Source organism: Tachysurus vachellii, chromosome 1, assembly GCF_030014155.1.
Source record: "Tachysurus vachellii isolate PV-2020 chromosome 1, HZAU_Pvac_v1, whole genome shotgun sequence".
NCBI classification, from domain to species: domain Eukaryota; kingdom Metazoa; phylum Chordata; class Actinopteri; order Siluriformes; family Bagridae; genus Tachysurus; species Tachysurus vachellii.
This window is the reverse complement of record NC_083460.1, coordinates 10490475-10515180: the sequence shown is the minus strand read 5'-3', so window position 1 is coordinate 10515180 and position 24706 is coordinate 10490475. Positions and strand designations below refer to the sequence as shown.

Below are 24706 nucleotides of genomic sequence, written 5' to 3'. Positions count from 1 at the left end.
CAATGCTTGGCTGAATCTTTGCTGTTCTGACTATCTTTCTATCTGTTCTAAAAGTAGTTGCTCATTTTCATGTTTGTTTTTTTTTTCTGTTTATCTGGTTAAACCCAGTATCTAGGCTAAAACAGCCTTGATAAGGCAGATGGCAAAGAAATCAATGGCTTCTTTAGCAGAGAATCCAAAGTCCTCCAGAGAGATGGGATAACCTAACAGAAAGACAGATATCTCAGAAATACTCCATTAATCAGACCTTTATGGAAGACTGCCAATACGGAAGCTCAACAATAGTGTAATGTTTGGTAAAAATCAGGTCCTACCAACAATAATAACATGCCTAAAGTGAAGCATGGAGCTGGAAGAATAATGCTATTGGTTATTTCTCATCATCATAGACATGGACACATACAACCTTTAAGGAACATGTTTCTACCTTCAAAGTATGAAAGGGTCTGAATACTTATCAGTGGCAGAGAGGGTGTAGTTAAGTACTGCTTGTAAAAGGAGGGCAAAGTTTGGGAGGAGTGGGTAATTGCATGATTGAGCATACAACATTGTTCCATTTATACACTGTGTCTTGCAGTGAGGGTGATATTCTGAGCAGAGATCTGGTGGTGGCAAGCAGAGAAACCTAATTTGACAACATCTTGCTCTGTGTGTGTGTGTGTGTGTGTGTGTGTGTGTGTGTGTGTGTGTGTGTGTGTGTGTGTGTGAGCCTGCACACATGTGAAAGTGACTGCACCTTCCAGTTCATTTTCCAAGCTGATAGAATAAACAGCCCTGTGCTCTCTCTTACACCTACCCATGTACTAATTGCCCTCATGACAGCCAGGGTGTAACATTACCTAAATTACTGATGTCGGGTTTTGGGAGATGACGTGATGCTCTGAAAGTGTTCTCTGGAGCTCCTCACTATATAGTTTAAATTATTTTAAAACACTTGTCCAGCCATTTTGTAAAATTGTGGATAAATTACCAGTGGTTGAACAGCTGAAACTTTCACATTATATTCCCACCCTTGTCAGACTGCATTAAGAATTGAATACATGTTATTTGTGTGAATTCACATGATTAGTCTGGCTGACAAATAAGCCCAATAACTTCATAAGACCACTCGCCTGTCACTGTACCTTTGTTGTGACCCTTACGCATTTACCGATCTCTGACATGGAAGCTTAACCCCATCCATCTCTTAGATGAGAAGTCTTCAGTTATGTAAGTATCAGGTGTCTGTGCAGTATGTCTTCATGGTCACTGAGGAAAGTGCAGCAGGTCTGTACTCACTGACACAGGTTATTTTCTCCTTAATGGGTTAAAAACAGAAAGAAATGTTAATAACAATGTAGAACAATGCTTAGTGACTGAATAAAAATGGCTGTGGATAGCGGGGTTCGTTGGCAGGCACACTGTTTAAGTGTGGCTGGAGATACATTGTCAAACCCTGCTCTCTACCTCCTGAATAATTTCAGCACATCTAGTTCATTAATAGTAAGATTGCCTGAGGCTGTGGAAGTTGATGAATGAATCATGATGGAGAGGGAAAAATAAATGGCTCATGTAGAGAAAAGGGTTTAGGAGAGAAGACTCAGCTCCTACCCAATGTTAATAGCCATCTGATTAATCCAGAATGCTAGCTTCAAAAACTTCACAAAGTGAAAGTCAACTAGTGCTAATGCAGCAGCCCTGACAGCAAGCAGCCACTGCTTAAATAATGAGTGAAGCCACTCAGTGTTTAGATTTGCGCTTTTGTGCTTTTTAAACCGTAGTGTCTTTATATCACAACGCGTGAATACAGTAAAACACATCCGTTTTCCTCCTGTACTTCCTAGTTTCGCCTGTAGGGGTCAACCATCTCTCTCTCTCTCTCTCTCTCTCTCTCTCTCTCGCTCTCTTTATTTCTCTCTCTCTCTCTTTCTATTTCTCTCTCTCCCGCTCTCTCCTTCCCTTTCTCTCTCTCTCCCTCTCTCTCCCTTTCTCTCCCTCCCTCCCTTGCTCTCTCTCTCCCTCACTCCCCTCTATCTCCCTTTCTCTCCCTCTCTCCCTTTTTATATCGCCCTCCCTTTCTCTCTCCCTCTCCTCTCCCTCTCTCTCCCTCCCTTTCTATCTCTCTCCCTCTCCCCCCTCTCTCCCTTTCTCCCTCTTCCTCCCTTTCTCTCTCCCCCCTCTCTCTCCCTTTCTCTCCCTATCTCCCTTTCTCTCTCTCTCTCTCCCTTTCTCTCCCTATCTCCCTTTCTCTCTCTCTCCCTATCTCCCTTTCTCTCTCTCTCCCTCTCTCTCTCTCCCTCCCTTTCTCTCCCTATCTCCTTTTCTTTCTCTTCCCCCCCCTCTCTTGGATGACTTCACTGTTCCGCCTGGGGTTCCTTTATGATCGCGGGATCTCCCCCTCCTACATTACACACACACAAACACACATTGCGCTCATTCTCGCTCTCCTTCCCACCTGGACGCACTGACTTCGCTTTTGCTCTGCGCTATAATAAACTACTGGGTTTCACGGATATTCGCAGGATTTGCTACAACTTGTACTTGGGTTCGCGTCTGTTTCTATCGTCTGCTCCAGTTCCGTTCCAACTTCTGTCACAATGTCTGAGGTTCTGCCGTACAACGAGGGGAAGATGAACGGCTACGGTGCGGACAACGACGTCAGCCAGATGTCCTTCAGCTGCGGGCTGCAAGACACAAGCTCGTTTTTCGGGGCGTCGCAGGCGAAAAGACCCCCAAAACTCGGCCAAATAGGCAGAGCAAAGAGAGGTGAGTACTGGCTTATAGATTGTGTAGTTCTGTGTGTTTAAACATTCGTGCTTTATCACTGGACATCATCAAGATGGTTATTCTAAGAACCTGTTTGTACATTTTAAGAGTATAAGACAGGTTATTAAAAACAATCTATAGGCTGCACGCAACCTTTACGCACTAATTCGTGAAAAAAAAAGCGTTTTATTTTACCTCCAGAAGAAACGTTTTGCAGCTGTTAGTAAAAGTGAGACAAACGAAGTTAATATGTATGAAGGTTAAACTAATATCCTGCACATGAGAATTGATTTTGCGGATTTTGTGCGTGGTGCGATGGCAACACGAATGAACCCAACTGCGTTGTAATAATAACAACACTATATATTCTCTCTTGATCTTTTTTTCTTACAGTGGTCATCGAGGACGACCGAATAGACGAGGTTTTGAAGGGAATGACGGACAAAGCGTCATCCGGCGTCTAAAGGTCCAGCGACGCCTCGCAGACATTTAATTTTTAAAACATCACCAGTTTGAAGCAGTTGTCGGCTGTGTGTGAATGATGGAGGACGAAGAGAGACGACGCGCTGCCAAAAGGCGACAGAAGCGTAAACTAGAGAGAGTTGGCGACGGCGAGATACTCGGCATTTGCCGGACATTCAACAAAACGAAATGCCGATTTCTATATATATATAAATATATATTAAAAGGCCTAAATAAAAGCGTAGCTGCGCAGAAAGTCATCGACGCTGCTGCGGGTTCCCATGTGGCTCCATTAACGAACTCTGCCACTGCTTTCCACGGTGGACGGATTCGCCATCACTTCACGAACATTTTCTTCCAACACGCGCCGTATAAGCATCGACCTTAAAGCGCGCAGGACAAAGCACATCTCCAGCTTTATTATCGTATTTGTACAGAATCTCACATTCGAAAGAGAGTTCTATTTAAGCCTGTAGCCAATTTGCGCTTCAAAAAAAAAAAAAAAGTGAAAAGTGAAGGGTGTGAACTGAATCAGCACCTGCGCCTTTACGCACAGTGTAGAGTTCATTCCAGCTGCTGATAGAGCTGTTTATAGTAGTCTAATACACATATACACCAAGATATTTCAAAATCAAAAGACCCAGTGGATGGTGCGATGTTAATATCTTTAACTGTATAGACTTCGTGTTGAAAAGATAAGGTATTTTGTCCGATTTTCATGGTGATGACGCGCGTTCCCGCAACAATGGACCATTGTGGGTGTGCATTAAATTCACACATTGAAAAAAGGACTCCACAGAAATAATAGACGATGGCCTATAAAATGGCCCAATGTCAATTTTTTTTTTTTTGCGTTCTGTTTCTCCACCTCTTTGCATGAATTTTTATCTTCGGTGCCAATGCAGTTGACGTCATAACTTTTGTGCCGTATTCACATTACTGCGGAAAATCAACGTAGCGCATGATTTAATGACTCCAGCACTGTCGGTGGAGCTGCATATAGTGTATGATCAGGTCTGTAATCATGAGGTGGCAAAAGGGAAGGGCAAAACCACATTAAGGGGTAGCACCACTCAGTTATGTAGCTATAGAAAAACCTTGAAGCTGCAGAATGTTAGGTACAAAATGAATGGCTATATAATGACTCTATTGGCCTTATAGTTGTTATATAGCTTTTAAGGTAAATGTTCCTTCATCATCACAAATTAGAATTTAAATAAACATAATCATCAAGATATGTTTTATTATTTATTTAAAGGGTAGCAAGTGGTGCAGCAGTCAAAACCATTTGACCTTCCTTCTGGAAACAATGCAAACAATGCAAACAAGTAGCATATAAGGCTAGCATAACTTAGGAAACTACAACAAGGCTTCTATTTCACAAACAAATTCATTTTTAAACAGTCAGGTAAAATAACTGGTTGCAGATCATTTGGGTTTATTACCATAAAAGTCTCCAAAATTTGAGGTCAGTGCACAGAGGGATTAAAGTATATTTTGAATCTTTTTTTTGACGCACTCTAACAGCACAGGATTGAAAATGTATGGGGACAACACTCAGTTCAGGTTAATGTCCATGCAAACATTTTCCCACAATGATATGAATACAGCATCACTCATGACAGATTTTTTTAAGTCACTTTTGTATCTTTCTTGCATCTAATATTTATTATATATAGCCTCTGCTATTTTATTGTCTTACACAAAAATGTTTGTATCTCTGAAAGGTACAGTATGAGAAGATAACACAACTGAAAGGGTTGTTACGTTGTTTAGTATCAGACAAGGAACTTTATTTCTCTCTCTTCAAAGGGACATGCCGAATGTGCTGCGGGGTTTATTTGCACAAATCAATGTTATTAATATAACTAAGAAATTGTATACTGTGACTTGAGCTTCATTGATTACTTTGTTAGAAAATGGTGACCTTAGATTCTACTACACTGTTTACGACTATCCTCAAATAACACAGTGTTATTTGATGAGTTTCTGAGCGTTATATCTATGCGTTTTGCTGTTTATTTTGTACCATTCTTATAAAAAAAATGATTCTGGTTTGTTGTGCATGAAACCAACTTTTCAAAAACTGGCATTGTTTAAGCAAAGAAGCAACAAAAATGTAATCGCATTCTGAGAATGATTCATTGTATATTATGATGCCATTTTCACTGTACTTGGTGAATTAATAAATGGTGGGAAGAAACATGGGCTTCTTGGTTATTGATGTGACAATCAGTGGACTTTGGGTTTATTATAATGATGAAGAGCTAGAGGATGATTAACACACTGAAAAAAGAAAACAGAGACTGGCAAATAATAAAAAAAATACAAGGTTGTATTATCTAACACATTCATACTAGTACAATACACAATGTCTGCAAACAGTGCACACAATTTAATCCGCCTAGAAAATTGTTCTACCAACAGCCAGGGTGTGCTTAAGCCAATGTGTGTTGTGAGGCAGGCAGTGGGAAGCATGTAATTTGCTTACAACACTGAGGTGCATCTCACCACTGTGAAGGACATTATAACACATTTTTTTTTTTTGCAAAAGGCAGTAGAAAGTAGCTTTATTTTCTTTCTCTGGTCATTAAACCTACTTTTTCACCAGGCAAATATGAATAATAATTTAAAAAAGTTTGTAACTAATAATATATTTCATATACTTAAATGGATACATAAATGACTGGCTCCTTATAAAATGTACATAAGGAAAAAACAAAATGGATTCATATTCAAGACTGAACACAAAAATATTTGGCAAAGGAGCATGCCTTAAAACAATAAGACATTTTTCGCAATGGTAGGACACAGAAACCAATCAAATCTAAATATCTTCTTAAGGTTTCTGAAGGAAAGACATTTGTCAGTTGATGATCAGCAAATCCAGGCTTCTCTAGGCTTTGTGACATTGTTTTCATATTTCTTTCTATTTATTCTTATTTTTTTTCTATTTCATTATTTGATTAAATAATCAAAACTTTTTTTGCACAGAAAATTCTTTATATAAAGTTTAACAATTAATGCAACTAGAAAAACGTACAAAATATTGAAATTTAATTCACCATATTTTTGTGTTAAACTCATTAACTCTCTATGAAGCCCTTTACAAAAGCTCAGGTAGGAGCGGTGGGTTAGTACACACAAAATTAGTATTGTGGCTGGCGGTAATAGGAGAATGCAGCGCTCACTATAATTCTCTTTCTGTGACCCTCATATCAGCTTTCCCAAGTAGATTGGACATTTTGTCCCACCCCCAAATTCAAGACACCAAAGCAGCCAGGTGAGTTAGTAGAGAAACCAACAGGATCAGCTGATACATAATACCTGCAGCTCACCTGATACAGCACCATAGCTCAATGCAGCTGTACAGAAGATGAAAAAGCCCTTATGCAGCTTAATGAACCATCACACATCTCTGACTGCTGAACTGCTCAACACAGCTAAAATATTTATTAGGCAAATCAATAGCATTTGTTTGCAAATAATAGCATTTTGCCAACATGCACCTCAGTACTGCTCTTAACCAACAAATGAATGCTAAGTGTTACAGTATAACATGGTTAATTACCCAAATGATTAGGCATGATTTAAGGCCACACACACAACATATAGCCTGTTTAGGACCAACTGAGATACTTTGCCACACTTACGTGGTTAAGATGGAAATATGGCTGTGCTCAATTTGATTAGATTTTTCATATAGTAATAAATATTTCATACACCATCGTTTACCAGAAAGATAAAAAAAAAATAGAACTTCCAACATCTCTTTTTAAGAAGCCTAAGAAGATTTATAGATTACAAATTACACATTAAGAATAAGATGATGCAATACAAATTTTCACATGAATAGATTGTTTCAATTTTGCCAAGATATACTGTTTACCACGGGATTTACACTAACTGAGCTTGTATCATCTAAACACTGTTTTACCGCATTAAAAGGTTGTTAAAAGTAACAGCTCTTCCGATTAAAAGATGAATTTAAGTTCTACAATCCTGCAGCACATCAGCACAGGAAGCTCTGAAATGTGGGCACCTTTTTTCCAGACTTTAAAAATAGCTAGTAATTAGATTTCAGAGCAAAATTAAAAATAAATGATTTCTGGTTTATTAATGACTGTCACCAAGTCTTGGTGGCCAGCACAAAATTTAAACCTCATTTACAATAGGATGTGTTCCCTGAAAATAGCAAATGAAACGGTTTGTTTTTGTGATTATTCTGTGACAGAGCTGCCTCTGTATGAGTGTAAATATGTCAGATGAGTTCAGCCTATTATATATCCATAACACAGCACATAGGACCTTATGCCAGACTGTAAAAAAAAGCATGCATGAAGAAATCATGATATTAAGAGAGACATTGGAAAGGAGAAGAATATTTTCAGATTATTAAAAAAAAAATGTATAAAAATATTGCATAAAATATTATTATGGGGCAGAAAATTATGAATCTAAAATTTAAATCTAATGATATCTCACATGGCTTTACACATCACATTTATACAAATCTGAAATCATATACAGATTTCAAGGACCTGAGAATTTTCTAATCAAATAAAAAATTCATGACATTCCATATAACACTGCCACAATGAATCCACAATAAAACATTTAAAATAAACAAAAACCACCATTGGTCTTAGTATACTGGCTAGCTCAGTGTTGCGTTCTTTTATAGGCCAATGTTATTGAGGAAGTCCTCATTTTCAACTTCCTGAAAAATGACCACAGTGGGCTGGTCCTCCATCTGGGAAAGCACCTTTCTCTCCAATGCAGCATCTTCTTGGCTAAGCTCCTCCCCTTTGGTAAGAACGTATAGAAAATAGTGGAAGCTGTCACCATAGTGATAGTGGTTGATAGACCAGCTGTACTCTTTTCGAGCGTACAATTTCTTCCTGAAGTGCGGCTGCGCAAAGGTCACTGACACAAAACGACCTCCAGGCTTCAGGACCCGACTGATCTGTTGATAAACATGAGATGGAAAAACAAAAGCCATCATAAATATTTATCTACAAATATCTACCTATACTTATATATGTATAATAAAAAGAAAATACACAGGTAGACAGACAGATAGACAGAAAATGAAACAAAGCAGACCATTATATATAATAAAAGTAAATATATTTAAATATATACATATACATATATTATAACATATAATACATACAGAATAAGCCATTAGCTCAAAAACAAGGAATGCAATCAACTTGAGTTAAATTCATGATTCTGTGTGTGTCATGCAACGATAACCTATGAATCATCTAAGCATCTGCCCTGAGGGACACACGAGACACAACAGAGTGAGGAGAGGGATGATAAGTATGTGCAATAGAAAGAGAAAAGAGGTGGGAAAAAGCACAAGACATAAATAAATAAAAATAAAGCAATTCTTATATTCTGGTGAAAAGGAAGAACGCCAGGTATCAAATCCTCAATTCCAATTAAAATAATGTCCAGAATGTTCCTGCATGTTCAGTTTTTAGGTCAGTAGATATACTATGTCTGCTATGGGAGCCTTTGGGAACTCCACAACTTAAATTAACAATTATGAAAGTGTCCTGTGATTAATCATTCTTTGTTGTTATAATGGACCACAAAACTCAAGGTTAAATGTATTTACATAAAGAATAGAAAAAAAATACTTTGACCCCAACTTCTCTATAAAGTGTGTAAATGTGTGAAGGTAAGAGAGGCTGAACCCTACTGGAACAGTAACCTTAACTATTCGGCTTGAATTCCCAATAGACCATTTCTCCCTTAGAGAGCAACATACATCTGCATCATTTAACCCAATTACCACAATCTTGGAAGTATTAATCATGGATTAAACCAAATTAGTATGTAGCACTAAATGAAGCTAGTATGTAGTGGCATAGTGATGTAGTGGCATATAGCTTTAAATCTTATATTTAACTGAATCTTGTAAAATGATTTTTTACATTTGCCAGTGATAAATTTGTATACAAGAGGCACAGTTGCCAGGAAGATGTGACCAATGTACCCTATTCCAGGTAATGAGTTAGATAGTAGTATGTTGGAAAAGAATTTTGTCTGTTCATAATATACACTCACAATCAACTTTCATACAAATACCTGAATTTAGTTAGTTATCTGATCAGACGATTATTTTTCAGCAGCAGGATGCATAAAATCCTGCAGATACAGGGCAAAAGCTTCATTTAATGGTCTCATCATACATAAGAATGAAAAAAAGATCTTCTCTCTATGGCTTGGCTTTCAATGCCAGATGGGCTTGTTTGAGTATTCTGATCTTCTGGGATTTTCACAACGCAACAGTCTCTAGAGTATAAAAAAATTGTGAGAAAAACAAAAAAGAGTGGAGGGTCTGCAGGCTGAAACACTTTGTTGGTGAGAGATAAAGAAGAATGATTGTACTGGTCTGAGCTGACAGGAAGTCTACACTAACTCAAATAATTATGCTTAGCTCAAGAATCTGACACGGTCGTGAGCAAAGACTCAATGAAACTGGACAGGAAAAACAGCTGATTAATTTTCTAATCTTAAGCTGTCAAGTTTAATTGAGTCTGTGCTCAAATTCCTGTTCTTAGATAACAGGAGAGGAACCTGATATGGTCTCCTGTTGTGGTGGCTTGTCTACCTCAAGTTTAAATGCTTTTCTGCTCACTGTGGTTATCAGAGAGATTATGTGAGTTACAGTAGAGTTCCTGGCAATCTGGACAATGTACTGTAGAAACAATGGGACAACTGGACAATGGATATTTTTATCTCTCATCAACAATTAGATAGTTCCATAAATTTGCGTGTGTGGGTGTTCCCACTAAAGTGGACGGTGAGTGCAAATGTATATCAGTAAATGATGTGAGTAATTTTTAGTGAGTCGTTTTCTTTTCCTGAAATTACATTTTGCTCTCTAGCGTATTCATTGTTATCACATTAGCCAAAAACTACAAGAAAAACCAGGTCAACCCTAATTTTAGCTTGTACATGATTTTGTTTTTAAAACCATAAAATATAAGTCACAATCAGAACTTAAGTCAATTGTTAGTGACTGTGTCATAGACCATTGTCTCCATCTCACTGTCTCTCAAGCTAGCTGTATTTTTCTCTGTATTTTTATTTCTCTCCATGTCTAACTTTTACTGTCTCATTCTCTCTTTTACTCTCGGATTCTCCATCATCTTTATTGAGACAGAGTATGTGACCAGGGCATGAGCTTGAGTTAATGTGAAACAGAAATACATGGTAAATAGTCAGTATGTGATGACGGCATGAGCACAGTACAAGAATTGAGTATGAGTAAAACAAATCCAGGGTAAATGAGTGTGTAATGAAAATGAGTGAAGGGGGTTTACAGGTTTAGCACAGGAGAGTTACAGCAGCACAGGTGGCTGAGCGAAAAGAGGAATGGGGAGGTGTGATAGATAGAGAGTTGGCTTAGATTGTGTGGTAATAGGGATCGGGGGAAGGGAGACGATGCAACGACAACACACTAATATCGCCTCAAACTAAATCCAAATAATCTGCTGAATCATTATACTGAATATCACTGTAAACCCTCTGTAGAGTAAATCTTACATTCATTTTGTTGATATGATTTAATAGTCAAGCAAAGGGTGAATAAAAAAGAACTAGTGTTCATCTTTTGAAAACACAATATTATGTAATATGTGTAATAAAATGAAGTTGGTCAGAATATGATGAAACTGATTGATCGAGAGGAGTTTACAGGTTTAGGGCAGGAGAGTTACAGCAGCACAGGTGGCTGAGTGAGGAGGGGGAGGGGGAGGGGGAGGGGAGGAAGGGGTGAGAGAGAGGTCACTGAGACTGTGTAGTGATGGGGGAGGGGGGGGAGGGGAGACACTGCAACTTCAACACACTAATATCACCTCAAACTATATTTGAATTACTAATTCCCAATTACTAATATAAGGCTTTTACAGAAAGGTGTATTTTTTTTTATATAATCACAGAAAATTAAGCCACAGTCTTTTTTTTTTCTTTTTTACAACAATGTAAAATTGTAAAATGTAACTCTATGTAAAGTAAATATTACATTAGTTTTGTTGATATGGTTTAATAGTCATACATAAAGTGTTGATTAAAATGAAACTAGTGCGTATATCTAGATAACATCAGGGGCTATGCAATGTGCAAGAAAATTAAGTTAAATAGGCATGGGCAGGTCACTCATGATGATTTTTTAAATCTATATAGTGGTTTATATTTTACTTCCTCTAGGTCGAAAAGGCGATACACATAAAACGCACGCACACACACACACACACACACACACCCTTAGACATTTGCAACCCAACCCATATTTATATCTCAACCTTGACTGTCCAACACTCAAATTTACACAAGCAATGCTATATAAGTAATTTCCCTCTTAACCCCTCATTCTGGTGTTAAGACAAAACAAGAAGTGTATGAAAGAGCACTTGACATTTACCACCTTTTTTTTTCATTAACCTTACATTAAGAGCTTCGCTGAATGCCGTTTAAGTGTCACTTAAATGTATGACTTCCAGATGCTTTATTGCATCAACGCTTTGTATCCCTTCTAATTCCTTCCATCTGTTTTACGGTCACCTGTACAATGTCACGTTCAATGTTACCTACCGAACTCCATAATGCCATCCTAAATAATATGTAGAAACCCTACATCAGCCTCCAACAAGGAAAGGGCACAATATACCACTTTAATCTCTTTCTTTCCCTTTACACATTCTATCCCTTCATTTTTAAATGGATTTTAAACCAGAAGTGCTCTTTTCCAATTCACCTCAAACATGCACACAAAAACAAACATATACACTGCCATTTCCTCAGAAACGCAGAATTGTTGTGCATGGCAAAAATTAAACAACTAACAAAAACAAACAAAAAACATTATTGTCTATATCAAACTAATTATTCCTAGTTACCGAGTACTAGGTAAAATAATCACAACTCACTGGGTTGTCTCACATCTGCATTGGAGATCTAAGATCACCACCCACTAACTGTTATAGCTAAATTAAATAGTTGTGTAGAGAACAAAAATGACAAATTTCTGTATGTATTTGTACCCAACCCGTTCTCCACATGCACTATATGGCAAAAGGTTCATGGACGCCTGAGCATCACACCTTTATGATGACAAATATTAACAAAATTATGTATAGAATATCTTTGTTTGATGTACACAGAATTACAATGTCCCTTCACTAGAACTAAGAGGCCCAAACCTGTTCCAGCATGTCTCTGCTGGTGTGACAAAACATGAGTGGCCTGCACAGAACCCTGACCTCAACCCCACTCAAAACATTTTGGATGAACAGGAATGCTGACTCACGGATTCCGTGCCTGACACCAGTGCCTGACCTCCCTAATGCTTATGTGGCTAAATGGACAAATCCCCACTGTCACAATCCAAAATCTAATGACTAGCCTTACCTGAAGTGTGGAGGTTATTATAACAGCAAAGTGGAGAATAAACCCCCTAGGTTTGAGAATAAACCCCCTATGTTGTCACTATATGACAACTATATGATGGTTAGTTGTCATATAGTGAATCATATAGTTTATTGTGCATAAAGAGTACTTTACGCATCAATATACAATAAATTCAAAATGTAAAAAGCTGTAAAAATGTATGAAGTTATAAAGTAGCATACTGGAAGATATTGCATATTCAATACTATAAATTAACATAACATAATATGGCAAGTAAAAAGAAAGTGATATCCTTGTAAACAGTGTATGCAGTTCAAAAGCGTCATAGTACGATGGGTCAAGTGGGTCACAGTACGATGGGTCAAGTGGGTCAGCGCTCGCAGCAAGGGGGCCTGGTATAACTGACAAACAAATTCAAAGTAAATTAGTATAGCCCAAAGTAGCCCAGGGTAGCATCTAAAGACTTAAAAGCCACTGCTGAATTGGGTATGCTAGCAAAACCAGGCTAAAGCCACTACTCCCCAAAATGAACACTGATGTCTGTCTGCAGTTTGCTTAAGACCATGTGAATAAGCCAGATGCCTACTGGAATAATTTTCTGTGGATAGATGAGCATTTTGCTTGGCGAAAACCAAACAACTGCATTCCAACATGATAAAACTCAATCCCAACTGTTAAGTATGTACGTGACAATATTATGGTTTGGGGTTGCTTTACGACCTCATGTCCAGGAAAGATTTCTATTACAGAAAAACCTATGAATTCTTTATCATCAGCAAATTCTAAAGGAGAATTTCAGGTATCTGTTAGTAAATTGAAGCTTAATGGTACGTAGTTCATTCTGCAAGACCACAAAGATATGCAAATTTAAGCAGAAACAGAGAAAATTTTAAAGAGTTCACAAACTTTCTAACAGCACTGTACCTAAATCTTAGAGGCTAATTAAAAGTACACAAGCTACAGTACTAGACAGTATGCATTTTTTTTTCAACTGATTGTTAAATGGATGTAAACCATTCTTATTTTCATGCCCCACTCCTATTTTTTGTCATCTGACCATAAAACCCAGTTCCAGACAAACGTCCAGTAGCACATAGCAAACTACTCTATTTATATAACCACTTGTATTTGGTTCATGTGGAGGTTGTTTCTAATTATAGGACATTTCCATATCTAAAATGACATAAAAAATTACATAAAATCTTAATGGAATAACTCCTAAAAAATAACAACAAAAAATATTTTTCAAAAAGCAAAGCTGTGTCAAACTGTCTCTGAATCTTGTCTCATTGCAAATTATAGCAAACAAATTCAATATTCCCTCAATCTGTTGCTCTCTGTCTGTGAGCTATATAGCAATAAAATTACACAGCTCCACTGTTTTTTCTAGACAACATACATTGCAGGACCAGATAAGCTGGTGTACTCATGAAGCAATACAGCAGGAGATCTCTGTCTCAGCATGTTTGTGACTGAATTCAGGTTGAACTGCAGAGACACCTGAGAAAGATAGAGTTATCAGCTAAACCAGGGAAGGGTTGGTGTTTGGCTGGCTCCAGGTATGATGTGTTTCAAACATTCAGCCTTTACAAGCTCTATAAAATGACTTGGAAGAAACCTGCCATCATCTCCACTCCCTACAGAAATGTTACTATGGAGACTGAAGTTTCAAGCCCTACATCTAGTCCACAAAAAATTTCTGAAAACAACAAAAATGACACGATTTAAGTGTCATTTTAAAATATAACACTTGTGAAAATAAATTCTCAGATTATAATAAAACATAAGTTTTAAAGCAATAGCATTTGGCAAACACTTGCCATTATTAACCATATCACAACATAATACACAGGTTGGATGGGTCATAATATAACCATGATACAAGCTACTATAGTAAATTTTAAACTGATTGTATCTACACACCTATGTATTAGGCTAATTCTATACTGCCTTATTATTGGCATCTTATTTATAATGCTGACTGAGACTGAGACTGATGAATGTATTTTATCCATCTGACCAGTTATAGCAATGTATACTATAGTGTAGTACATTTTTGTCAGGTGAAAATAAAGTGAAAGGTGAAAATAAAGTTCTTGCCAAGCACAATGTACAGTACAATAAAATACATGAACTTTCATTTAGTCAACTTCATTGACTTTCATTTAATCAACTCAACTCACCACGAAATGGCAATTAAATTATTATGTTTTAATTACAACTAGAAAAAAGTGTGTGTGTGTGTGTGTGTGAGAGTGAGAGAGAGAGAGAGAGAGAGAGAGAGAGAGAGAGAGAGAGAGAGAGAGAGAGAGAGAGAGAGGAGACAGAGAAGAGTCTGTGTTTCAAATTAAAACATGTATATAAATAAAGAGAGAATTAGAAAGTTCTCCAGCCATCCCAAAAGGCTGCTATAGTATCATAAACACTAGAAAATGGGCCAGTGTGTATCCCAGGTGACAAAAGTAGTAGTCAGGCAACTGCCAGATTCACTGGGTATATGGGCCAGCATGTCAGAGAGAGAAACTAATTATATAGGCCATCAGTGGAAATACATTATGGCATAACCAGTGTAATTGATATTTCTGTTGTAACCATGCCAATGCATTAATACTATAGAGAAAAAAAAAAGTGGGTCATTAACCCTGGCTTATTTTGCATAATAATCTTTACAAAAAATACTATAATAATTAAAGATAGGGGGCATTTAAAAGAAAATCAAAAGTACTGTTGTGCTTGTGGCATTTTCTGCTTGCACGGTGTGAGTATACTTATTCTCTTGGAAGGAAGGTCACTGCCAGGCAATACAAGAAAACGTCTTCTGGCTATTCATCCACATGTGACTGAAAGATTATCACTGAAAAATAATCAACAAGGTTTACCAGCAGGACTACACTAAACTGTAGCCATGGTAACTGCAAGGGAACAATTCAGATATTCATCTTATAATGACTAAAACAAACCATCTAGTTGGGATTACTTTTCACAGTTTTTTTTTTCACTGCTGTTTCTAAAGAATACATACATTATATGAGTGGGCAAACATCAGGAATAAATTACTAACAATGAAATGTTACGAAATCTGAATATGAGTGTATATGTGCTGAATACGAGTGAAAGTAAACACATGCTGTAACATTAATATTTTCCTTCATTGAACCCCAATTGAGCCCCAAACAATTTCCAGCATTACCAGTGCCCCTGTTTGAAAGCAATGCCCATGAAGACATAGTTTGCGAAGTTTAATATGGAAGAAAATGAGAGGCCAGCACAGGACCCTATAAATACATTTGAATGCTGACTGCACAGTAGGCTAAAATAACTAATGCTTGTGTGTATGAATGAACAAATCCCCTCAATCCAAAATCACAGTTACATCTTGTTTGAGACATCAGTTAGGAGCTGGAATTTAGACAGGCACAGGTTTAAATATCTTAAATATAATTGAAGTTATCTACAAAACAAAGCTCAAATAGAGTCTGTATGTAGAGTTCTAGAAGGACAATAGAGAGACAGAAGCAAAGAGACAGATGAGATTTCTGTGAATCTGAACTCCATTTTAGGAGCATGTAAATAAATATATCTTTAAGTGACCAAGCAAGGGGTATAGTTATGCTGACACACCCACACCTCTACATGCATACACACTCACACCAACACAGTCTCACATCTAGATCTACTATTTACTCTTTAAGAGCTTCTATAGGATGCGTTCTATGTGTAAAACTGACTCTTGGGAAGTCTTACAGATTGATCTGTGAACACTGTGTGGGTAAGAAGTGTGGATGGAAATAATACTTTACACATTCAACACCACTCCTTCTACTATAGTTCCCACTTCCAGCTTCACTCTATGTACTCTCACTGACATTCATTTTCACAATCTCTTATACTCCCTGTCAATGTACAGTCTTAACTTGCTGTCTGTTTTCCTCCAGCATTGGAAGGGATTCTGGGATTTCCCCAGTCTGTGACAAGTCATAAAAGGTATTTTCCAACCCCACAGGCAGTGCTAAAAGTGTATGCTATGCTATGCTGACATGCATTCAAAGTGCCCCATCCCATCCTCACCCCCAAACACAAGGTAAAGTGACCCAAGGGTTACTAAATCTGGCATAAGTAAACACATACAAAGCATCTGATGGAATTACAAGCAGTTAAGTAAATGACCACTGACTGTGTCTACAAAGAGAAATGGTAAAAGGATAGATTTGTATTTGTATTGTATGTTTGCAGAAAATTGAAACAAAAGCAAAAAACCAAAGGGACATATTCCCTTCTCTAAGGGTGGCCCCTGGTGCCCTTAAAGAATACTCCACAGAAAAAAAATAGTCCGGGAGGGTGGTGTAAAGGTGGCGGCAGTGTTGGGGGAGGGATAGAGGCTCAGGCCCATGAAGCAGGACTGGAGCTGGAACCTTGTGCAATGGAGTGAACACTCAACAGAAAAGTGTTATAATGGTAATGTAAAGTTTTAATGTTATGTCAGTTACTTTAATAAACCTTACAAACCACATTTACTTGAGTGAAGTCATTATTTATTTAAAAAAATTATATTGAGAACCAAAAAAAAAAAATTATATTGAGAACCATGTCCATGTTGTGCTAATTTTTTATTTTCAAGTGACATCACGTGACATCACGTGACATCATCAAAATACACGTGAGGAAGTTCCCTTCATTGTTGTGAGTGTTTTGATATGTCACATGTCCATGTTGTAAAAAGTTTTTTGATTTTGCATATTATGGGGCGGGGCTGCGGCACAACCGGAAGGCCAGTCGGTACACCAATTTAAAAGTTTGTTCAGAGTATCTCCCTAAAGGAGCTGGCCGAGTTTGGTGTAGAAAGCTTGCCGAGTTATGAACCTCCAAAGTTTATAATGGAAGTCTATGGGAAAAAAGGCCACTTTGAGACCCGGTACCGGAAGTACCGGTACTTGGATCACTTATAAAAGTCATAGCACACCTCTCCCCAATGAGCCGGTTGATTTGACACGTCAATCATGGGTCTAGGACAAAAGCTGCAGGACAAGTTACGCGCCAAAGTTTTGTCCGGCACAATAGTAATAATGTTGCTTTGCAAGCACCATTAATTACAGTGGAAATTCCCAAAATGTTCATAACTGTGGGATATACGTTAGATTGTAAACTGAAATGTTATTATAAATATAACCGCTCATTTAATTTTCTTGTTTTTTGAGCAAACTATAAATAAATCCATTGATTAAAAAACATGGTCACTCAGTATATTCAGATAGTCAGCTGACATCAGGCAGACTTGACCAACTAAAGCAACCCCAAATCTGGACTCATCAGACAACATTACCTTTTTGCATTGCTCCATAGTCCAATCTTTATTCTCCCTAGCAAATTGAAAGCTTTTTTATTAGCCTCACTGATAAGGGAACCCATCGTCATCTGGGTGTGCATTTCTGAATAATTTTTCCTTCTATAACTTTATACTATATACTATATATATTGCTATAACTTTATAGCAAAAAGATGCAACTGTGTAACCTGGAACTTGAGCTCTTATGTGCAACTTACAAATATGAGAATCATGGTTCATTCTGAATTCCCTATAGATCAGTTCACTAACAAAGTATTTTTTAGAAACGGCTGATATTCTGGGATTTTCACTCTATAGACTCTATAGTTTATAACTACAGAACAGTGGGAAAGAGAAAAACATCCTGTGAGTTAATGGTCTGAAATACCTTGTTGTAGAGATAGATCAGAGAAGAATGACCAGACAGGATTGAGCTGTCAATGGTGACTCAAATAAACACATATTACAACCATGGTGAGCAGTAAAGCAACTCAGAAGGCACAACATATCAAACCTTGGATGGATGGGCTACACATCAGGTTCCACTCTTATTAAGAATCTGAGACTATCATAGGAAGATAGGAAGTTTTCTTGCAGTTTGTTTCCACAAGAGCCTCAGATTATTGCTCTTAACGGACAGGAGCGGAACCTGGTGAAGTTTTCTGTTGTTGTTGCTCGCCCACTGCAGGGGTCGACATTGGGTCCATGCTGCACCAAGTGCAGGGGTCAACATCTGGTGCATGCTGGTCCCAAGGTTGAATCAAAATGAATTTTTTTTTCTGCTGCTATTTCCCTTTTCCTTCTATTGTTTACCATGTTAAATATACCTAAAGACTTCGCATATCTTGAATTGATGTGAAATTCATTTGTAGTGCTTTCTATAGTGTCTCTCCATATCACCTGCCAAAAAAATAAGTTTTAAATAAAAAAGGTGTTACACAGCACATCTAAAAAACATCTGTATTATTGACGATCCTTATTTTTCCATGTACATACAAACACAGCATTAGTCTAGGTTGCTAGTTAGTTAGATTATATATATCAAACAAGTCAAACAGGGGGGCACGGTGGCTTAGTGGTTAGCACGTTCGCCTCACACCTCTAGGGTTGGGGTTCGATTCCCGCCTCCACCTTGTGTGTGTGGAGTTTGCATGTTCTCCCCGTGCCTCGGGGTACTCCGGTTTCCTCCCCCGGTCCAAAGACATGCATGGTAGGTTGATTGGCATCTCTGGAAAATTGTCTCTAGTGTGTGATTGCGTGAGTGAATGAGAGTGTGTGTGTGTGCCCTGCGATGGGTTGGCACTCCGTCCAGGGTGTATCCTGCCTTGATGCCCAATGATGCCTGAGATAGGCACAGGCTCCCCGTGACCCGAGGTAGTTCGGATAAGCGGTAGAAAATGAATGAATGAAAACAAGTCAAACAAGCAAACAACCAAAGCTTATGTGCCTATAAAGTGCCAGATATAAAATTCAGAATCTTAATAATGTGCCATTACAAGTGTGGGCATTTAATTAATTACTGCAGACAGGCCTCACTGTACATGATAACAGACTGTGGATGATATGTTTACACCATGTGGCCAACCATCACACCACAAATGGAAGCTTTTAACTGTTATCATGAATCACGTTCAATCTGTAATGTTTTCACTTTAAGAATTGGCCTTTGCTCACTTTTGCTCACATTTGTATGATAATAAAATATTTAAGCTTGCGAAAACAATGTCCATTAAATGGCAAGGTGTGTGTAACTTATTTGTCTAATTAGTATGGAAATTTACTCCATTCATCTCTACAATTGTATATTAAGATTTTTTTATCTACTTTTGTACAATATGTACAATATTACGTCAGAGGTTGTATGCATATTTTCATGGCACAGATGCTTTTTGAGGTTTGCCTTCCAAGGACAGGTAATCTGATTCAAAGTCTAACCATGTGGCCTGTTTATGACACCTTAGATATTCCCAAGGTAAAACAGATGGCCCCATTACCTCTGATGGACAGGATAGTACCTTATTTGGAAGTTTTTGGCTGTTAAGAATCAGACTAACTGTGGCATGTCCACCTTCCTGACACACAACATAGGGCAGTATCATAATGATATCTGGAGGAAAAGCTCCTTAGTACCTAAGCAGGCCTCACAGGTCATCAGTCTGAAGCTAAATTCACTAAGAATGCTAACCACCCTGTTACTCAAACATTATCACACATTGCTTATATAAGCAGCATTCAAGCTAGCGACATATTGGCCATGGAAAAGCTGTTAATCTGTTTCAGAATGGTCAATTATTATATTATTTTTATCCCAATCGTCAATAGAAGAACTTGCAGAGAAATTAATTCAACTCTCTGGGCAGAAAAAAATGTTGTGACATTGCATGAACATCTCTTCTTACCCTAGAGAGCCCATCACTCTGAAACAGGATAAATCTGGACTTGTCAGACCACATGACCTTTGTCCATTGCTCCAGAGCCCAATCTGTATGCTCCATAGCAAAAAAGACCAGAGAGACCACTGCTCTGTCATCCAAGACTACCATTATTGAACAGCCCAGGCCCACCATTGCACAGGGTTCCAGCTCCAGTCCTGCTTCATGACCCTCTATCCCACCCTCAACACTGCCGCCACCTTTACACCACCCTCCCGGACTTTTGTTGTTTTGGGTGGAGAATACATTAAGGGTGTCAGGAGCCACCCTTAGAGGGGGGATTATGTCACTTTGGTTTTGGCTTTTGTTTCATGTTCTGGGTTTTACATCTTTTATTTTGTAACCTGTTTCGTATTGTTTGTGTCTTGCTTCCCACGCCCTCATGCTCTCTGACCTAGTGTATGTGTCATGTTCTGATTGGTTGTTGTTAGTCATGTATTCCTGTTCTCATTTGTCATTGGTTTCCTGTATGTATTTAACCCTAAGTGTTCTCATGTTGTTTGTCGGTTGTTGTCCTTAATGGCTGTTTCATGTGGTCGTGGTTCTCGTCCTGTTAAATTAAATCTTCTACCTGCATTTGGATCCTCTGCCTCATCGTTCAAAGCAGTTTACAGTGTAGTATAATAACGTTGCATAAAACATTAAAAAATAAATATTTACATTTAGTTCCTGTCAAGCCAAACAAGTTAAATTAGAAAGTGATCATATTGAAATTAAATCATGTTTAGTAGATTATTTTGGAGATATACCACATAGGCTTTATTGGTTTATTATTCTTAAGTTTACTGGGAATACATTTTGCAAGGGGTTGTTGATTATGGTTCTGCATTATTATACATCCACCTTTAACTGTCTGTCTCGCTCACATTCCTTCTCAACAAGGCAGATGAGAAGATGAGTCATACTGCTCCCTCAAGCATGCATTGTGATCTGGTATCCATGGAAACCTGCTGCTATGGAAACACCTCTTTCTCCCTCTCTCAAAAAAGGAGATGCAGAGCAATCCTCCAACGCCCACAAAAACACGGATAGATACACACAAGTACTGCAATTATAAAACTTCATGAGTTTCATGTAATGCATCATGTCAAGCTCAACGTTAAAAAGTTCCATATAGCAGCATAGAGTTGCAGCCTCACATACAGCTAGATGATTAATTATGTGTTATATTCTGCAAAGGTGATTTAATTTATTAGTCCACCATTTTACATGTGATTAATTCTACATTACACTATTCTCCACATGTAACTGAATCTACATGATCTTACATGAGATTCTAGCTATTCTACACTATACATCCAAGGTGATTACATCTATACTAGGTAATTCTCCACAGGTAATAGCTTAGGGAAAAATATGTACAAAGTGTGAAGGAAAGATGATGTAGTCTGAAAAGCAAAATATTAAGCATCCTACAAAACCTCCAGAGGAGCTATGTTTCATCATATCAGTAACAGCAGAGAACAAAAGGAGTAGACAAAAACACCTCATTGAAATTCTCGTCAGGACTGTCAGTGTTTGATACTCTAAACATTATGTAACAGGGAAGTGATACAGATTGCTGTGTCCTTGCTGACCCTACCACTCCTCGTAACACACGGCACACAAGCTGACTGACTTACATACGCTAATCCATTCCTATCACACTGCGTCTCATTTTGGCACAAACACTCCATCTAATGCTCAATATAACACCCAAGCAATCTAACACTTTTTAGCACTCTCCATATGACTGCCATAAACATACTTTTACATTCACAGGCACTCTAACCTGCTATTAACCCAAGGACACAATTAATACTCTAGAACATGATGTCTCTATAATGTGTGTAAACAATGTGGGAGTTAGATTGAGTAAGAGTCTGGTACTAAACTGAATAATTTAAATAGATTTCGGTTTGCGAAAGGTTTTTAGCTTTGTTCTTGCTGAACAGGTGAGATAGTTAATCTTTCTCTATTTTGGTGGGAAGCTAATTAAGCAACAGTGCTGCATATCTATTCTGAACATCAGCAAGGCTGTGATACGGCCGTGGGTTTGAGACAATAGGCTGACTGCCACAGGTAATCATAGTCATGCTGATATTCAGTTCAACCACATATCTGTGAGTGTGAGATTGCTTTTATACAAAAGTTCCATAAACAAGAAATTGGGATAGAGTACATTTACGGCATTTAGCAGACGCCCTTATCCAGAGAGACTTACATTTTTATCTCATTTTTATACAACTGAGCAATTGAGGGTTAAGGGCCTTGCTCAGGGACCCAGCAGTGGCAGCTTGGTGGATGTTGTAATCGAACTCACAACCTTCCAATTGGTAGCCCAACACCTTAACCACTAGGCTACCACATCCCGAGAGTATCTACCATCAAACACAATATGGTCAAATATTTTATTTGTTTTTGCTCAAATGTTTGCCATGGTAATGCGCAGACTGACTAACTACTGCCAGATTTGGAATTTTACAAAATACAAACAGTGAAATCAGTGCTGTTATACTAAAAATCACCAGTCTTAGAACGCCACTTGTCCAATCAGATTACTAGAGCAGAAGTAATTGTTGTATAATGAATGATGGAGTATAGTCAACTGATTTATCCTCGTTGTAGAGCTCATATCGAAAGCTGGTTGTTGAGCTTGAAAACTTGTAATGGTTGGTAGTGACAAGATTGCTCAGATTCTCAAGATGAAATGATTCAAGTCCTCTGCTCTCGTGATGTGTCTTTGTATAGATTTTTCTAATTTGCAAACAATGTCTGTTTTGTGCCGAACATTATTTGACAGGGGGGCACGGTGGCTTAGTGGTTAGCACGTTCGCCTCACACCTCCAGGGTCGGGGTTTGATTCCCGCCTCCACCTTGTGTGTGTGGAGTTTGCATGTTCTCCCCGTGCCTCGGGGGTTTCCTCCGGGTACTCCGGTTTCTTCCCCCGGTCCAAAGACATGCATGGTAGGTTGATTGGCATCTCTGGAAAATTGTCCCTAGTGCGTGAGTGAATGAGAGTGTGTGTGTGTGTGCCCTGCGATGGGTTGGCACTCCGTCCAGGGTGTATCCTGCCTTGATGCCCGATGACGCCTGAGATAGGCACAGGCTCCCCGTGACCCGAGGTAGTTCAGATAAGCGGTAGAAGATGAATGAATGAATGAATTATTTGACAGACATACAGATTAGATAGCAAGATACATTGAGTAAACCACTAGAAATGCCCAGATATTTTGGTTTTGTTCATTACACTATAATTTAGCTAGCTTTGTCCTGGACATGTGTTGAGCCTCAGGGAGAGCCTGTACATTCACCCTGTGCTTTGGTGCATACTGTATCCTCAAGGATTACAGCAGAGAAAGTCTTTCTCCTTCAACCAGAACTAATATTTTTAGCTAACCATCTAAAATTAGTTTAATAGTTTATCTGAAAAGATGTGCTATTTTTTGATTTTGTAGTATGAACACAAACTGACAAAATCCCAAAATTGTACATTCAACCTTTAATCTTAAATCCATGCATAATAAAGACTCAAAAATTAAGACTAAAATTAAATACTAAAAACATTAGTCTAAATCTAAAGTTTGCTTATTAACTCTCAAAATGCACAAGTTTAATTTTTGCACAGAAAAATTTTTGCCTAAAATGTACGTCATGCTGTTGTTCACAGGGTCACAATTAAGAATGAGATACAGCAAGTTTGGATCAGTGGTGGCAAGTGACCCAAATAAAGTGTAGCAGTATTATAATATTACTGAAAAACAGTTCACATTGTGTGCCACAAGGCTGGCCTGTAATATATCTAGGTCCAACCAGATGGCATTATTAGAAGCATTTAGAGCTAATCACACAATACACATACACGACAGGTCATTTCACAGTAAGAACAAGGTGAAAATGTGGAAATGGGAATTTGGTGATGTTTTGCACTGCCTGAGAGAAAAGCACTATTTGTTAAAGATTCTCTCTCTCTCTCTCTCTCTCTCTCTCTCTCTCTCTCTCTCTCTCTCTCTCTCTCTCTCTCTCTCTCTCTCTCGCTCTCTCGCTCTCTCTCTAATCTCTCTGTTGGGGTCAGCAATGTTCTTCTGCTTCCTGAGGACAGAGAGAGAGAGAGAGAGAGAGAGAGAGAGAGAGAGAGAGACTGACAGACACACAGATAGAAGGAGAATACATTCACTCCACAGAACACTAAAAGGCTGGAAACTGTGGTGATGGTCTGACGGATATGGGGTGTGTTGGATTACAAATTTATTAGATGTTAAATCTAGGTTACAATGTACTAGTATATAAACTGAAAAGGTTATGAACATTGTGTTTTACATTTTGAGGTAAAGAT

The 24706-nt window shown here is 38.1% G+C and overlaps 2 protein-coding genes across 2 annotated transcripts in view; one reads left to right on the top strand and one right to left on the bottom strand.

Moving 5' to 3' along the window:
- The first annotated feature begins 2317 nt into the window (after nucleotides 1-2317).
- camk2n1a (calcium/calmodulin-dependent protein kinase II inhibitor 1a) lies at nucleotides 2318-5410 on the top strand. Its single transcript, XM_060871871.1, has 2 exons — nucleotides 2318-2745; nucleotides 3139-5410. The coding sequence occupies exons 1-2, from the start codon at nucleotides 2577-2579 to the stop codon at nucleotides 3207-3209; spliced, it is 240 nt and encodes a 79-aa protein (XP_060727854.1). The 5' UTR covers nucleotides 2318-2576; the 3' UTR covers nucleotides 3210-5410.
- A 1216-nt stretch (nucleotides 5411-6626) lies between these two features.
- ece2a (endothelin converting enzyme 2a) overlaps nucleotides 6627-24706 on the bottom strand; it is a 64794-nt gene continuing 46714 nt past the window's right edge. The window contains exon 3 of the mRNA XM_060871858.1: nucleotides 6627-8173. Coding sequence (XP_060727841.1) covers nucleotides 7886-8173 — 288 coding nt within the window. The 3' untranslated portion in view covers nucleotides 6627-7885. The remainder of the gene's footprint in view (nucleotides 8174-24706) is intronic.